This window comes from Erithacus rubecula (assembly GCF_903797595.1).
Source record: "Erithacus rubecula genome assembly, chromosome: 4".
Lineage (NCBI taxonomy): Eukaryota > Metazoa > Chordata > Aves > Passeriformes > Muscicapidae > Erithacus > Erithacus rubecula.
The window spans coordinates 29,414,542-29,432,192 of NC_136686.1; the positions used below are offsets into that span (position 1 = coordinate 29,414,542).

General features: G+C 41.0%; 1 protein-coding gene across 6 annotated transcripts; it reads left to right on the forward strand.

Moving 5' to 3' along the window:
* The first annotated feature begins 7 nt into the window (after window positions 1–7).
* GAS2L3 (growth arrest specific 2 like 3) lies at window positions 8–17,148 on the forward strand. Of its 6 annotated transcripts, none has more exons than XM_079304871.1 (12): window positions 8–133; window positions 2,785–2,950; window positions 3,716–3,843; window positions 5,188–5,234; window positions 6,156–6,324; window positions 6,703–6,821; window positions 7,531–7,672; window positions 10,171–10,234; window positions 10,910–11,048; window positions 11,888–11,995; window positions 12,716–13,586; window positions 13,698–17,148. In XM_079304871.1, the coding sequence occupies exons 4-12, from the start codon at window positions 5,217–5,219 to the stop codon at window positions 14,090–14,092; spliced, it is 2,025 nt and encodes a 674-aa protein (XP_079160997.1). In that variant the 5' UTR covers window positions 8–133; window positions 2,785–2,950; window positions 3,716–3,843; window positions 5,188–5,216; the 3' UTR covers window positions 14,093–17,148. The 6 variants fall into 6 exon arrangements, with proteins under 6 accessions (XP_079160997.1, XP_079160994.1, XP_079160996.1 ...); XM_079304870.1 differs by having other exon boundaries at window positions 42–115; XM_079304872.1 differs by having other exon boundaries at window positions 69–99; window positions 2,871–2,950.
* The last annotated feature ends 503 nt before the right edge of the window (window positions 17,149–17,651 follow it).

Consider the following 17,651-nt stretch of genomic DNA (forward strand, 5'->3'; position numbering starts at 1 on the left):
GCTTTCGAAAGGAGCGGCCGGCGCGGGCCGGGGCGGCGGCGCCGCTGTGCCATAAGGACACAGCACGGGACAGGACGGCACGGCACGGCAGAGCGGTGGGTATGGCGGCAGCTCGGCCCCGGCCCGCGGGGCGGCCGAGGGGCAGCGGGGCCGGTGTGGGCGCCGGGCGGGGAGCGGGGCGCTGCGGCGCAGCCCCGTTGGCGGCGGCGCTCGGGGGTCCCGCCTGTCTGCGGGGCAGCGCCGGGAGTCCCGCGTGTCGGGGAGCCCCGGCAGAGCCCGGCGGTGGCGGAGCTGGTCGCTGGCAGCGGCCCGGTCACCCGTCCAGCGGCTGCAGTTCCCGCCCTGCGTCTCTGTCACGGATGTCGGAAGGGAAGTGCCTTGAAACTTACCCGGGAGAGGAGAAAGTTTTGCATAGCAGCCTTCAAACCAGTCTCTCCTGTGCCCTACGCAGGCGTTTGAGGATGCAGTGCTGTTTCTGCAGGAAAATTTGCCCCAGTGCTCTTGGCTAAGACACTCATTCATAATGCGTAATAAGCCGGAAAGCGTCTGGCTTCTTTCTTTGCCCAAAACCTGGCCGTGTTCCAGGGATGCTGTGTGTCACCTTTGGCATAGTATCAGATCAAGACATGGGGAAAAGTACGTGTATTCCTTTAGGAACTATAAGGCCTGACTGGCCTATGCATTTGGAATTGTACCGGGTGGATCTTTCAGAATAAGACACGATTTTAAATTTGGGTCATAATAAACTCCTCTTGACTGTGGCCAGGCTGCTGCCTGCTAAATGGGCATGGAAAAATGCTCTCCTCCATGTTGCTTTGCTGGAAGAAGTGTGGAGTAGAAATGAGAGGGAGAGAAGGACTTGCCTGTGTATGTGAGTGAGCAGCTGGGGCAGCGTGTCTGGTGTTAACCAGCCCCTGCCCAAACTGGATGCTCCTGTGGGAAAGCAGCCGTCTGCCTGTCTCCTGTGGAGATGCCAGCTGCTGAGACAAGTGCTCCTCCCTGATTTCAAGTGTCTTTCTGTGCCCTGACAGGTGAACCCAGGGCCTTTGCTGCCATTTGGTAGGAGAGCGGGCTCCCTGCTCTGCTTGTGCGCACCTCATGGAGAGGTGAAGGAGAGCAGTCAGCGTGCCCTAGTGTGACGAGTTGGTTGCCACCTTAAAGCCCATCACCTCGGACTGACTAGTCTGGTTCTTTCTCTTTCGTGCCTCTGAGGCCTCCCCAGGGAAGCAGAGCTCCTGCTGACTCAGTAATGCAACAAAAAGGCTCTGTAATTGCTGTAGTGATGGAGGGAATAGCGTTCCATTCAGTGATGTCTCTTGTGCCTACCCCTTTTCTTCTGCATGTGTCTGTGAAGAAAATCTTGACTATCCTGTAATAGGTTTCAACAGATACTGACTTGACAACTTCTTTCATTCCAGTATGTTTATAAACATGAGTTTCGGTAGGTACTGTCAAGACTAATCGAGTTGCTGTGGGTTAGACTGCTGTGACTACCTTTGGGTGTTGATGGAATAGAAGATGGTGTTACATATCTTAAATACAGGGTGAAGATATAGAAGTGTTTCTACCCAGCTTTTTCTTAATGAGCTTGTTAACAGAAGGCATTTTAATGAGCCTGTGAATCCCTTTAGGTCTCACTAAGTTAGGCCAATGGCTGCTTCATCAATGTTTTAACTGTCTGTAGAGTTGTGGATTTTGCTTGCTTGTTTGTTTATATGTAAACTGTTCAGTCAAGTTAAAGGAGATTTGGACTCAGTTCATCTTGTGCTACAGAATGGGTTGTAATTAGTGTAGCATGTCTTGCTGGTTGGGCCCCAGTGGGTGATCTATGAATCCTGATACAACTGATCCTAAGCAGGCTATCTTATGTGGCATCTAAGAGCAAGTGTTAACACCCTGAAATATTTGTGTAAAGTGCTTTAGCTTTGATTTGCTGACTCCTGCTGTTTCTCAGTGTGTGGGGGCAAAGTGCTGAGCATCTCTGTGGAGAGCAGAGGCAAACTGTGGTCTCACAAGTCTATGTGGGTCATGTCCAGGGTGTGTCTGCACCCCTTTTCCTCAGGAATGCCTGTCCCTATGCCACATGTCAATAGATAGGGATGTTTTCCTCATCTCCCTCACCAGGTGTTGATCCATAGCTCTAGTCCTTCACAGGAGGTTTGGCACTCAACCAGCTGAAGGCAATTCTTGCCTCTCCTGATAGATCATTTGGGGCTGACCACCCTGCTCCCAGTAAATCATTGTCTCTGTATTGATCCAGCTGTAGGGTGTGGCTAGGTGAGAGCTCTTCTCCTTCCATCCCGCAGAGCCATTAGCAGCAGAAATGAAGTGTTTACTGAAACTGGGGCTGGTGGTGAGGGATCCCCGTGCTTACTGAGCTTGGAACTGGACTGGTTGCCCCCTAGTTCAGAAGTGCTCACAAATTTCTGGTGTTTTCCTTAAGGGGTAAAGCAGGGAGGGGGAAATGGGGGAAAAAAAAACACATCAGGAAGTGGAAGAATTATTAAAAGAATTGTTTCTACTGTGATGGGTTATTCAGTCTTTTGTCCCAGGGGACCTTGAGGGTATCAAGGTCTGCCTGGAAATGAGAATGGCATGGCCTGAAGCTATGTGGGGGATGTGTTACAGTGTACTTTTATTCTGAGGTCCTTTCTTTCAGTGTCTGATCATCAGATGCCTGTTGAATGAGAGTTGATAAAACTGGCATGTGTAGAAACTGATGCAGTCCTATCTGGAGTTGCCAAAAATACAGTATCAGATCCTTACTTCATTCATTATGTACAGCTTTTTGATGCAGGGAGCCCAACTGGTTTTAGAAGTCAGATTTGGTTATGACTCTGCCTGATACTGCAATATTCACCTCACCACAGTACCTTCTGCACATTTGCAGGCTGACTGCTTGAAGGTGGCAGATCTGGGTCTTCTTATCCTGTGCCTCTCCCAATAAGTGGTAAGGCTACATTTATCTGTATTCTCTGCAATCTCTCAGCTGAACCATTTGGCATCTGAAAATGAGGAATTGTTGCTGTATTACTTCTTCAACTCAAAATTAATGCTGTGGCTCTCATCATCAGAGGGGGTTTTTGTTAATTGTTTTTCAGATGCTCTGATAATAAGTGAAGTCTTTCGACTTTCTAGGGAGCTCTGACATATGGGCTCACAAAATAACTTGTTTTAGAAGAGCAGGCCCTTGAAGTTCAAGTGCCACAATTTTCCTCAATCTGCTCTTTTTTTTTTCTTGGCAACACTAGTTTTTGTTAGGCATGCCACAAAACTGCAGATGCTGAGCATTCCTGTGATAGCTGCAGTGTGAATATTTTGCTTTGTTCATGTTTTGAGTGCTTCCTGTGAATTAGGCTGCCTTTTGTTTTCCCTTGGCAGTTAATATGCTAGAGCTCTTGTTAGCCTATATGGAACTCCTTCTTTTAATGAGACCAAATTCTCTACTGGCTGTTCTGCTGTTGTTTTATTTAATTTTTTTAATCAATGAAGCCTCTTATTGAGCTTCTCTTAGGACAATAGCTTTCTTATGTCAAAGGAAAATGTGTTCCCCTGGACAAAGCTGTGGGAAGCATAACATGCTCATTAGTAATGCTTGGTATATACTCTTCCCTTCCCTTCATTCATAGAAGGAAAAATGACATCAAGGAGAGGATGTCTCTCTTTTGTTTTGTTGGGGTTTTTTTTGTTTTTTTTTGTTTTTTTCCTTCCTTAGAAATAAAAGGAAAGGGCAAGATATCACTTGGAGTGTCTCTGATAAGGTCTGAGAAGTGCTAGCAGTTCTGGTACAAGGAAGTGTCTTCACCTGAAACCAAACAGGTTGCTCATTTGCCAGTTGTGGAGGTAAGTTGTTTGAAATGTCTGATACATGTGGTCCTATGTAGTTTGTGAAGTTTAAGGCAGATGGAGAAAGGGGGAGAAAATTACACCATTCTGCTTTCTATGTAGGGTGAAAGGGTGAGAATTCTTACAAGAATTGTGTTTTCTGTGATGGGCTATTCAGCCTTTTGTCACAGGAAGGCTGGGTTGTGCAGGAGAGAAGATGCCATCTACATACAAAGCCTAAATATCTGGGAGAGGAGAGAAAAATTACTTATTTTTAAATGAAGCCCGATGAGTTAAAAATGTCTAATTGCAGACATTATGAGGTTTTCAGTTTGTTTAATCAGTATGATGAAATTTAATTGCAGCTATTAAGTAATAGAGAGCAAGTAAGTTGCTTTTAACAGACTTCAAGACGCAGATAGGAACTTTTTGACATTGTAAAATACCACTGGAAAATTATTGTGGAGAAATACCTTCTGTACACATGCATGTAGCTAAGCTGGCAATGCTGCACATCTTTAGACCTGGAGCCTCCAGGGAAAGACTTACTAATCTCTAGCCCAGTGTAGAGCTTGTGCTGGATTTTCCCATGGTTGAAGGCTTTGCTGGAAAATAGTGTTGGCTTCAGGAGAGAAAGCATTGACTGGATTGTCTCCAAGGTTTCCTTAATGTTCATTTTGCCAGGGATTTGTAGTGATAACTATATTACTGCAATAGTTTGTAGCATACTGTTGAAAACAGTGTATGCATGCTGCCTGCAAAGTCACAATCCCAACAGAGATTTATAAAAAAATTGATTTCTCTCATGTGTCTATGCCAGAATTTGATGATCTTTAAGGTCCCTTCCAACCCACACCATTCTATGATTCTATAAGAGAAAATCTTTTTTGTCAAAAAAAAAAAGATTTTTGCTTTGCTTTAAGGTTTTCATGATCTTCCAAGAGTTTAATGTAAACTCAGGATCCATATATCTGTCTGTGCACATATACATGCTACACTTGTGATAACTTGAAGAAAAAAATTAGTGCCAACTGTTAAATCCAAGAATGGTTTGAAGTATGTGTATTAGTCTTTGGCAAAGTAAATGTCATACAGCTCCTTAAAGTCCTGCTAATTTTGGAGCATTGTTTGTGCATACAAAGTTAGTTGCTACTTTTGCTGTAATAACTTCACTTTTATCTAAGGGCAGAGAACTGAAATTGACTGAATACTGGATCAAAACCTTAGCTACTAAGATATTTCCCTCTTTTCCTTCCTATTTAACTTATTATTTTTCCAAAACAGCACTGATGAGTTTTTCTCAGGATTTTCATGAAAGCAGGAGACTGTATTAAAAATCTCTTTATTTTTTCCCCACACCAGGAGGAGAAACTAATGTAAAGCAGGTGACCATGCAGAATGCAGTTCAGGTAAATGCCTTTTCAAGTGTTTAAATCCTGTGTGCCTGTATGTCTACCCTGAAACACATGAAATTCCAGATTCCCCAGTTACCTCTGATCAAAAAAAAAAAAAGTAATTTTCCCCTTTTAGAAGGAGCAATGTGACAAGGATAACCCACTGTTATTATCAAATAGGTGACCCATTCACTTTAGTGCTGTCAGCTAAGAAAGTTTTGAAGTCAAAGCCTGAGATTACTGAAAAATTTCCATCATGATTAAGAAGTGGTTTTTTTTAAATAACCTTATATTCTAGCTAGTCACTTAAGTATAAATAAATGAATGTATTTGACATACACACTCAACTGAAGGAAAATATTTAAGAATATCAGAGGGACTCTGTCTTTGGAAATTTTTCTTCACAAAATTTCCGTGTGGTCCTTTTCTTGAAAGGACCTGTCATTTGTAAATTGCCTCTCATCTAGACAATATGCAGTCCTGAAGAGAAATGCTAAGTTTTGTGTTCAAGAATGTGTTATGTCTTGGCCTGGAAACATTTCCTCTTTGAATGTTATAATTTTTAATGATTTAAGCACAAAATGCCTCTGAAATGTTTGATCAAGAAATCGGTAGTCTGTAGTAAATTATATGATAATTTGCAGATTTAATTACTTAAAATGTGCTGAGTTAAAGAAACTCGAAGCATTTAATGCATCACTCTGTATTCAGGGAAGTATGTAATTTTAAATCCAAAGGAGTCAAGAGAGTGAGTGCAGTTGGTGCAGGAGTTACTGACAAGGGCAGAGCCATTTGATTGCTGGTGTTGGTTTGCTGCATCTGTCGATAGGGAAGTGAACACTTACTCTTTGAATAATAGTACTTCAGTCTAATTCAGAACCACAAGTTTTTTGTCATCTGTCTGCAAATATGAGAGCTGACTGGAGTGTTCTGCAGGTGTGGTTTGGAGATGAGCTGCCCTTGAGTCCCCGGAGCCCTCTGACCCCGAGGCACGGCCCGGGTTTGGCAGATGTGTGCCTGTATGACCAGTGGATATCTGTCAGGCACGAGGCCACTTTGGTGCCCATGCAAGAAGATCTCTCAATCTGGCTGTCTGGCTTGCTGGGTGAGCTTGAAAATAACCACTCTCTAATGAATTTGAATTATATTCTAGTCAGTGCTGGTGTGTAATATCAATATTGCTATTAAGATCTGGTGTATTTGAGTTTGAATGGCTGGGAGAATTGCATTGAAGTGCATGCTTTGATTTCAGTTTTATTAGGTGCCACCTCTTAAGGGTTGCATGATTAATTATTGTAATTTATATTTCTGAATCTTGTTAGTCTAATAATCTAATTAAACAAATATTTGGTTTTGCTTTACTTACATAATTCTTATATTTTTCAGTCTTTTTAACACTAGAAGGCTGTTTGGATTGCCTCTAAGTTCATATGACTTTACCTTCTGTGGAATAACTCTAATATTGACCTTCTATTTCTTAAAGGAATGGAAGTCAAAGCAGAACAACTGCTAGAAGAACTTGATAATGGGGTACTGCTTTGCCAATTGATTGGTGTTCTTCAGAACACAGTTAAAAAATGTTCCAGCACAAATAACTTAAGGGTGAGTTCTACAATGATTTTTAAAATACACATATATCAAGTCCTACATTTTACATAGTAGTTACAGGGAAAACAGGTGATTGAGGCTTCCTCAATCCTCAGGAAGTGTTTTGTATGCTGTGTATCTAGAGACTGATTAACAGCAAAGTGGCTTTACAGATGGGTAAACTCATCCAACAAATTACTTGCTTTGTTAATCACATCCTAAGGTCCTTACTAGGTTTTTAGTTTGATTTCACTAGAAGCCTTGCCAGAGGAAAATGTAGTCCAAGTCTGGAGTTTGTTCTCCTGACAGCAGTGTGGGTTGTTAATAAGATATCCATTGGCACTTGGTAGTACGTTTTATGCCAGAAAGTGATGGCTGAATTCATGTCTACAGGTCAGCCATTAATGTATCCAAAGCTAGAGACAGGCTTCAGTGTTTTTATTGAGAAGCAATGCTAAATTGAAATGTCAATCTCAAGCAAGTCTCTGTTACTTTGGATTACAACGGCTGCAGAACTAAGGATTGTTCACTCAGTGATTATTCACTATAGTGCCTTCTATATTAGTGTAGCTTTTTTCATAGAGTACATAGTGAATGAACACAAAATAGTTACAACTGTTTCTGTACTCTGAACTTGGGGTGTATTATCCTTTGCAGATATGCTTTGCAATCTGTTGGCAATATTGATGTGCATGATGTACTTTTTCTTTTCTTCCCTTGCCAGAACTTTCCGATGAGAAAAGTTCCATGTAAGAAGGATGCTCCATCAGGATCTTTTTTTGCCAGAGATAATACAGCCAACTTTCTTAACTGGTGTAGAGCCATTGGAGTTGATGAGACATACCTCTTTGAATCTGAAGGCTTAGGTAACTCTCTCTTTTTGTAAGATTTGCTTTGATCTCTGTATGAATAACTGCTTCGTCAGGGAGATGCCTTGTTATAGACTTTTGAACTTTTTTCTTGACTCTGCATGTCTCATGCAAGCTTTCATTTATTTTAAGGCAGTGTCCAAGTAAAAGCCTTGAAAGTTTAATTCAGTAACTAATATAAATTGCATGATACTTTTCCAAACTTCTGAAAGTTACTTGCGTGGGATGAAGTAGGCATTGAGAGCTGTGCAACAAAATGTCATGTTTTTCTTCAGTAAAAAGAACCACTGAAAAACAGAGGAGAAAAGTATGGTTTCACTTTGTGTGTGTGGGAAGACCACAGGGCCACAGAGTCAAATCACAGTAAGATCCTTTGTTTGGTATTAGGACTCATTCTTGTTGCAAAAATCCCTCAGAATAATACATTTGTGATCGTTCAATTTGGCAAAGACAGCAGGGTGTTTTGTTTGAAATGGCAAAAGCCTGTTGGTAATGAACATTTACTTCAAGACACACTTAATATGGCTCTAAATAATTTGTTTTTTCCCATTTAATAAGATAGTTATAAAAATTAATATTGCCAACTGTGAGTATGCCTGCCCCAGTGCACTACTGGTGCTGTATAGCATCTTCTAGACTGATACTTTTTGACTGCTAGTTAAGAGGATTGTACTTCCATCACTAGTAAATAAGGAAATGCTCTTCTACCAGATATTATGTCAGTAAAAAATAATTAATACAAAACTTTCTATGGCAAGCCAAATTATGGCTACTGTTGTTTGGCGCTTTTTTGTTTTTTTAATAAGCAAAATATCTGCCTGTCAGCAGACTAGCAAAAAAAAAAAAAAATCAAACCCCAAAACATAATATGTGCTGGATTTTGAAGTCTTTGTGCCATTAAATGCTATTTACATGCTGGCTGGACTGCCTATGCATCTCTACTGGATAAGTCATCTTTTAAAACAGTTGAGAAAACTCCATCATTTGCATCTGTCTCATTTTGATTAGCTAGTGAGTGTATCTTTTTTCAGTACCAGGAAATACAGATGAGTAGAACTGAGTTGCAAGAATATTTTTTTTTTTTAGCTCCTTGTATGAATTGCATTGCTTAAGCATATTAGTTCCTGTAAGTGGACAGATAATTAGAACCTGTTTAGCTTCCCTGAGATAAGCAGACATGATTTCCTAGTGCTGTGGCTTTCACTCATGGCAAAGAAGTGTTTTGAAGTCTGTATCTCTTGACACAAGCTTGCTTTGTGTCATAAATATCTTCTGTGAGCCTTTTTGGCAGTTGAAATGAGCAGACTTGCAGCCTGCTAGATGAAACATTCTTTCCACTAATGTTTTCCATCAGACTTTCAAGCCATTCTTCATAAATGGAATAGGGGAAGGATAAGTTGACAGTTGTCTCTTTCCCATCAGGTACATGTAGCAGCACCTCCTGAAAAGTGTAGGGGACTGGGAAGGAAATAAATCAAGAGGCTCCTGAAACAGCAGAAAGGAAGACTAGGCATCGTGGGTTTTCCTTTGACATCAAGTCAGAACAAATGTCTTGGTCTTTGCTAGGGGTATATTTTTTTTTCCGTTTTGGATCAAGCAAATTAAAAAAATTGTTACAACTGGAAAATGCACGCACACATTAAATGCATATTCATACACTTAAAAAGAGATTAATTGGCCTCTAAAAGTAGGTTTTAGATTGTCTGTGTCAGCTTTCTATTCTAGATTCACCCTTCATAATAGGATCATTTAATAAGCAGACTTGAAAACTGGAGTGGGTGATGTAAACAAGAAAATCTGACTTCATTCTTGGATTGTACTTTAGGAAACATTTAAAGCAAAGGCATTTTAAATATCAAATTGAACATCAGGAAGATGTTGGATTTAATCTGTAAATATAGAGCTGAAACTTTTGAAGTAGTGATAAGAAAAAAGATCTGTTGCTTGGTGAAGTGGCTACAGTCACAGATTGTTCTTTCCCAGCCACGGTTTAAACCCACTCAGGCTGGTTGTGTAGCCATCCATTTGTCAGCTAGGACCCTTGCAGTGTGTCCTCCTGTGGATGGTAACCTCCAGACTGCATGTACCTAGTCTGTAGGCATGAGCATGAACAGATGGGTGTCTTTTCCTACTTGTAGTTGCTGAGTGCCTTTCATCTTTAAGACTGTTGTATTGCATTTGGGGGGGGGATCGGGAGGCATTCATGTCTCTTTCTTTCCTATCCTCATCAAGGAGGAAGATCATAAAACTTAGCTCTCTTAGGAGGAAGAGAAGAGTGGTTTCAGGAGTGCCAGGATGGGTTTAAAGACTTTATAGCATAGAGTTGTAAAGCATGTAGTGCTTTATCAATCATAATGTACCTTGCCTCTGGGTAGGATGATGGGAAATTTATAGTCATGGATACCTCATCTTCCCTTCTCTTGGCTGTACCTAATTGCATAGGCCTCCTGCAATAAATATGAACTATAACTCCTCTTTATTCTCTTCCCTTTTAGTGTTGCACAAGGACCCAAGACAAGTGTATCTTTGTCTGCTGGAAATTGGGCGCATTGTGTCTGGGTATGTGATCCACACATGCTCCTAACAAGAAATTGAAGGATGCATCCTACTAAATAAAAACTAAGACAAAGTTAGGACACTATTTGCAGCTCTTAAGTGCAGTGTAGTGGATGTTAATTCTGTGCAAAAAGTAATGAGTAGCTTTTCAAGGACCATTGTACCATATGAGTATTTTTTGAAATATTTATCATACTCGTTCCATGGAGAGGTGTTGTTCCATGCTGGTTTCTATATCAGTGTTTAAGTTATGCATTCATCTTATAGATAATGTGTAGCTCTTGGAAGAATTCACTGAGCATTAAATATGATTTTAAGGGTTTAAATTTTTCAGCTTTTTGGAAGATATCTCTTTATTATCTAAATGTAGACTTGTTTTATTTCTAGTGCAGAGCTGGAAGCTTTAAGATAGCTGAGGTCACATCCAATTTAGATAGACTGTGTAGTTTTGGAAGCATTTTTACTGCATCCTCTGGTAACACCAAGGCTACCTTGGGGAAGGGCTTCTGCTAGAAACTCAGAGATTCTCCTTCTCTTTGGATTATCAAGGCAATTACTCCTCTGACTGATTCAGATGTCCCTGTCTGTCAAGCCACTCCAATTTTGCAAGTTTGTTATCATCATTTTATTTTTTTCTTTAGTAAATTAGTAATTAAACGCTCTGCTTTGGTATTTGAGGTATGGAGTTGAGCCTCCTCTACTTGTAAAACTAGAGAAGGAAATTGAGCTAGAAGAAACCCTGCTGATGACCTCTGGGCCACCATCACCTCTTAGCACACCCAAGTCATGTTGTCACCATGGCGAGCTACACGAGGCAGTAAGTGCTACTTGCTTAGTGTGATGTGGGCTTTAAAATTACACTCTCAGTTTTGTACTTGTATGATCTGTCTCAGAAAGGACAGGCTAGTCTTCATCTAATATGTGTGAGCCTTCTCAAACAGAAGGATATGCACCTCTTTTTATCAATTTCTTTTGTTTTGTTTTGAAAAATGTAAATAAAATGCTGTTCTATATGTTTTGGAGTGCATATAACCTACTTTGATGTCCTTTCCTCTCTTTCTTTTCATTGCTTCTTTGAGTATAAGAAATGCTCTCATTCAATTTTTCTGGTGTGTCAATATTCTATGACTGCAATGAATGTTTCTCTTCAATTTGATTTTTTTCATAAAATTTCATCAGATGTTAAAGTAGGCTTTGATGAAAGTCTTTTGAAAGAAGGTTTTAAATCAAACCTCTGTAGCTGTACCAGTTGGAAATGAATATGTATGCAGAAAAAGAAATGATTTATACAGCTTGTGAACTGGTCCAGAGGAAATTATGAACAATTTTCCTATTCTGCTTAAAAATTAATTTGTTTTAGAGGTCCTCTGTCTTGTAAAAATTCTGTTTCTTTGGGAATGTCAGCCACCAGATCCTTACTTTTTCTGAAAACTCACTATTTCTCCTTCTTGGCAACAGTCTCACCCTTCCAATTTGTGGCATCTCTAAGTGGCTCTAAGAGACATCTCTAACCCAGCACTTATCTGGGGACTCCCTTTCCCCTTTTTACAGTGGTTTCTTCTTGGGTCTTCCTTCTTAATAGAAGATTAACTCAACAGATGGTTAAACTTGTGCTTCTGTCAAAATACTAACAAATGCTTTCAATTTAATAACTAGGTAAAACATATAGCAGAAGATCCTCCCTGCAGTTGTTCCCATAGATTTTCAATTGAATACTTATCAGAGGGACGTTATAGGCTGGGAGATAAAATACTCTTCATACGTGTAAGTACTTTTTTAGACCTCCAATTTATATTTATTTTGGGGAGAGAAATATTTTTAAGTGAAATACCTAATTTTTATGGAGTTGTTTTAGAATTACAGAATTATTTAGGTTGGGACAACTTTTTATTCAATTCCTTATTTTAAATAGGTGTAATTACTCCATTCTTTAGATCTTTGATCCACAAACATTGATTTTACAACCACACTAAACTAAGGTAATGTTTCTCTGTGGTGTCTCTAAAATTTCAGTAATGACTTGCAACAAAATTAAGGATAATGCCATAGAATATTCTGAGAACATTGCTTTTTCAAAACCTGAATTTTTGGGATTTATAATTTGCAGGGTAGTTGAGTACTCTTGTCAGCAATCATAAGAGTTTGTGTTACAAGGACATCCATAATTTGAATTAAACCCATTCCCAGATCTGTGTACTAAACAAAGATTCTTACAGAATAGTCAAAATGTCTTCTGTAAGAATGTTTGCATTATTTCCAGGCACATAATTATTATCTCAGGATAAGCAGGAGAAGCTATCTAATAAAATATTTGGGAAGCATAAACCTTATCACATAATTTCTCTGTTTTAAAATATTTCTTTGTAAGAAATGAAGTGCTATTTTTAGTTAATTTCAATAGGTGGTAATGTAGGACAAAGGAAAATAAAACAAGATAAATATTTCTCCTGTTCTTCTGCTCCCACCCCTCTTCCCCACTCTCAGATGCTACATGGCAAGCACGTGATGGTGCGTGTTGGTGGAGGCTGGGACACTCTCCAAGGATTTCTGCTCAAATATGATCCCTGCCGAGTGCTTCAGTTTGCAACTCTGGAACAGAAAATCCTGGCATTTCAGAAAGGGGTCACCAGTGAGAGCATCCCCAGCTTGTCAGCTAGAAATCAGGAGCCTCCTCTTATGAATCCAATGTCAGCTGTCGATATGTTTCCAAAGCAGCCATCAAAATCTCCTGCTCCTGTGTTAGGTGTTGGGGCCAGTGCCAAGAAGGCTTTATCAAAACGTCCTCAGTCCCCTGCCCTGGCATCCCCGAGAGTGCCAGTGACCCCATCTTCCACTGCCAAGTCATCAACAGCCAGGTCCAAATTACCAGGGTCCTCAGCAGCAGGTGTGCAGTCTCCTTTCAAACCATTAGCTGGCACCTCAAAGAAACTGGAGTCTCCTGCCTGCAACTCACCAGCTTCTGCTCCTTCACAGCCTGGAAGCAAAAGTTCTTCACGAGCAGGAGCAAGAGCAGCTCTTGCTCCCTCTGAAACACTGCGCAAGCGTGTTCGGTCCCCTGATGCTACCAAGGTGAAGTTTGCCCTGCCTCGGGGCTCCCCAGCACCAGCACTCCATCCTGCCCTCTCACCCTCTAAAAAACAACCATCTCTCTTGCCTGGGACAGCTGGAGCAGTGAATTCAAAACAGAAGAGTGTCCCTGCTAAATGCAAACCTGTATCTGCCACTAAAACCAAAGCGAATTCAGTCGCTCCTAGGGCTGCTCGGCTGCCGCCTACAAATCTGCACACTGTTGCCAAGTTTGCACATTCTCAGCAAATTCTTGCAAAGCCTTCTGAAAATGATATTCAGATCTCAGGTGCAGGGTCTCTGCATCCTCAGAAAGCCCCACAAACAACTTCTCACCTAGCAAGGAACTTGAAAGCTGCTTCCGAGCTGAAACTTTCTGCTTCTGCACCTTCCCTTGCAGGTAGCAAAGCATCAAAGTCACCACCTCCATTGTTACCCACAAGCAAAAATGTGTCATCAGCTGGCAGCAAGCAGCCAAATGCCAGTAGTCCCCCCCAGGTTGGACCCTCTTTATCCAAACCTGCTGAACGCACACCTTTGTCTGTTGTACGGCTTTCTCAAACTTCAGCCAAAGTGGCAGTGACCAAAAAGCCAGCACAGCCTTCCACAAAAGGTCAGCACTCAACCAAAAACTTGCAAACAAACAAAAGCTTGGCCCCAGCAGCCAAGAAGACACTCCCAAAGGAGCAGGCATATAACAAAGGAACACCTGGTGTGTCAAAAGTTCCTCCTCAGAAGAGCAGGCAAGATGATCACTATTTTGTTATGACTGGGACTAAAAAGGCCAGAAAGTAAATTAATTTATTTCTTTCTGTGGAAGGCTCTATTTTGTTCAAAAGGGCCTCTTGTAACTGCTACACTGAGGACAAGGAAAAAAGTTAAATAACACTACATTTAATATGAAATGTTAGGTATAACCTGCCTTTTGCTGCCTAATTTATTGTAAGAACGTTTTATTTTGTGGTTTAGAAAATTGTATTTGGACATGTTTAGAAGTGAGCTTACTTGCTGTGTAGCACTGTAGAATGGCAAATATCCTTGATCTGCTGCAGAAAAGTGTGGGAGAGGAAAAGGCAATTAAGGCTGATGCTTTTGCAGCAGAAATCTGGTGGTTCTTGGCACATCTGCATTGAGGTGTGTGACAAACAACAGTCCTGTGCAGAAGCTGTAAAATTTCTAATACCTCAAACAAAACTGGGTTTTGTTCACTGGTGTCCCAGAGCCCAAATCTGGGTCACATGTTTTGGAAAGAGATTTCTAGTCCTGTTTAGATTTGACAGATGCTGTTATCAGTGTTCACTGTGCCCCCCATATGCCTTAAAATGGATTCAGCTCACTTGGAAGTGGAGCTTGGTTTGTTTTAAATTGGACACCAATAATCATGGCCTTGATTGCTCACTTTCACTGTGCCTTAGCCTCTCAAATTCAGAACAGAACTCTTCAGTGAGCAATGCTACCTTTAAAACCCAGGGCAGTTGACCTTGCTTGGTCCATGCTCAAATCTCCCTAGCTTGCCTAGAAAGCTCTTGCTGCATGGAGAGATGTTCCAGGGAGTACACTTTCCTCTGGGCCTGAACCTCATACCAGTTCCTACTCCTGGACTGAAGTCCCAAAACAGCTGTGCTGCAGCAACACTGAGCTGCAAGCACTGACCTGCTCAAACAGAGCTTTACTGCTCTGCAGGAGTGCCCTTTACATGCAAGACTGAATTGCTTAATACTTTTCTCACTGCTGCAGGTTAATTTTTCTTAGCATTCTAGTCTGCAGCGGCCCTTCTTGTTTTGTGTGATGAGATTTCTTTCCTGACTTTCCTCTACCACTCTCTGGAGGTGAGAAGTAGTTTCCCAGAGGAACATAGTCTGCATTTGCCTTTAAACATCTGTACACTGTTTACACCCAGCTCCTGAAGTCTTTCAGTGGGTTAAACATCTGTGGTGCTCAACACCTTTACCCTTAAGAAAAGAGCTTCATGGTAGATGAAAAGCTGCTGTCTTTGGGAGTAGTGCTCTTTGGGTTGCTTTGGAGTTAAAGAACAGTTGTCCCTAGAGACACTGAGGAGCTCTGGAGGTCTTTGAAGACACAATCATGGTTTCCACAGACCATCACTTCTGCCTTCCATTCTCAGTCTGTTTAAGGGCAGGAGTGGGTGTCACTGCCATGGAGGCTTCTGGATGGTGGATCAGAGATATCTTTTTGAAAGGAGAGGAGTTCCATGGAATATGCAGTTTCTGTTGTTAAGGGGTTTTATTTTGGGGTTGTTTTTTTCCCCTGGAGCTAGAGTAAGCAAACATCACAAACTGAGTTTTCATGTGATGTGGTAGAGTCATAGAGCTGCTTTTCTGAGCACCTTGTTAGCTTATTTTATTTAATTTATGGTTCTATTTATGCATATCTACTGTACAATACTGCTCACAACCTGCTGGGAGTAAGCAGTAGATGCCAGTACCCAAACTGTAGGAGGAAAACAGATCTGTTCTGATAATGTGGACACAAGTTCTACAAGATCCCAGACAAAGCTGGATGTTTGGGGGGAGGCTTTGGGCTTGCTTGTTTTATATATACACTGGTCAAAGCCACTGCTACAATGTTAGACAGAGTATTGACTACATTGGATTGCTGTCAGGTTTGATAAATCTGGCACATGGTTTCATATGCTGAAAGCATTTTACCATAGAAGATTTGCTTTTGATTTTTGAGCTTCCAAATTGTGAGTTACATGTGATGTATTTCATACAGATTAACAGCTGAATTCTTGGGGTTTTCTTTCTCTAGTGGGTCTGGAAGAGATGAAATTAAGTTTCTTCATAGCATCCTGTATGGGGCTGTGTCTTAGATTTAAAATCTAAACCAGTGTTAATAACACACTGATGTTTGGGCTGTTGCTGAACAGCCCTTTCCACGGTCAAGTTTTTCTTTTTCCTGCTCTGCCTCCACAGTGTGTAGGCAAGAGACTGGGAGTGACATGACTGGGAACTGGCCAACCTGAACGGGCCCAAGGGCTATTCCATATCATAAAGCATCACCTCAACAATGAAATGAAGGAAGAGGTAGAGAGAGAAGGGTGTGCAGGTGGTGTGGCTTCTAAGGTGGCTGTTTGCCAGCTGGCTGGGCATCAGTCTGTCTGTGGGAGTAGTGAAGGATTGCCTTTGCATCACTTGGTGGTTTACTTTTCATATCTCTTCTTCATTCATTAAACTCTTTATCTCAGCCAGTAAGCTTTGCTTTTGCTGCTCCTCTCTCTTTATCTTGCTGGAGGTGGAGGAGAGATCAGGGGAGTGAGCAGCTGCTCTTGGCACTTGGCTCTGAGGGGGTCAACCCACAGCACCTTTTAAACCATTTACAAGATTTTAGCATGAATTTAGACACTGAGGCTCTTGAATCTCTGTGTAAGGCAACTTTAACACCTGCCTTTCTGAACTACAGAGAAGATGAAGCAAATGGCTTCATCTTTGTGATATATGATGTCATGTAATAGAATTATAAAGTTCAAAATTAAATAAAAATGCATAAGCTGTTACAGTTGAAGCCTTAATCAGCTAACCTAAAGTTACACGTGGGTAGACTTGGTTTGGTTTTATTGTAAAAATAGTGTATTTGAGTGTGATCCAACTTCTATGAATACTGTAGTCTCCAACTGCATGCTCATGTAACATGAGGTGAGTAACAAAGTACCTCCTAATGGAAATACATACTATTTTTGCAGTGTTTGTTGCCAAATAGCAAGTCTAATCTTCAGTTTGTATTACCTTTTGTGAGGGAAAGATAATTTGGAGCAAGAGTCTGAATTCTCCATGTGATATTGGTATCCTCTGTATGAGAACTTATTTAAAATAAACATACTCTGCACCTTTTATGTGCACGTTTCTTCTTCTGACATCTTTTTGTGGAGAGGGGGAGAGAATGCAATTCAGAAGGCTCACATCCTCTCTACTACCACATAAATAGTACATTCCATCCCTGGCATAAACAACCTGCATCTAATCCATAGCTTTGTTTGGAGTTCAAGATATTTTTACTCTGACCCTGGTACCAATGTGGTTAATTGTGTGAAGGGGCTTCCTACTCATTCCTAGCTGAGCCTGAATAGTTTCAGATATGCCTCTGAAAGTTGTATTTGCAGCTCTACTTGAAATATAAGGCACCTGTGTGCCAATATTTTCCCTGCTTGTATCTTGTTAACAAACTTAAGACCCATCTCTTGTTCTGTTGCCATTAATGGCAGAAATTTAATTAGTTTTGTTGAGTGGAGAATTGTGTGCTCTCACTGGACCCACCTAGCTTTTTCCTGCCTTCCCTAGTTGTTTTTTTTTTTTTTTTTAACTCTTTATGTCTGCCTGTTCCAAAATGCCTTCAG

What these genes read in the sequence shown, in the direction of transcription:
- GAS2L3 (XM_079304868.1), top strand. An exon ending in CTTTGAATCTGAAGGCTTAG is followed by an intron (nt 7,673 to 10,170) that starts GTAACTCTCTCT and finishes CTTCCCTTTTAG; the next exon opens with TGTTGCACAAGGACCCAAGA. An exon ending in ATAAAATACTCTTCATACGT is followed by an intron (nt 11,996 to 12,715) that starts GTAAGTACTTTT and finishes CCCCACTCTCAG; the next exon opens with ATGCTACATGGCAAGCACGT.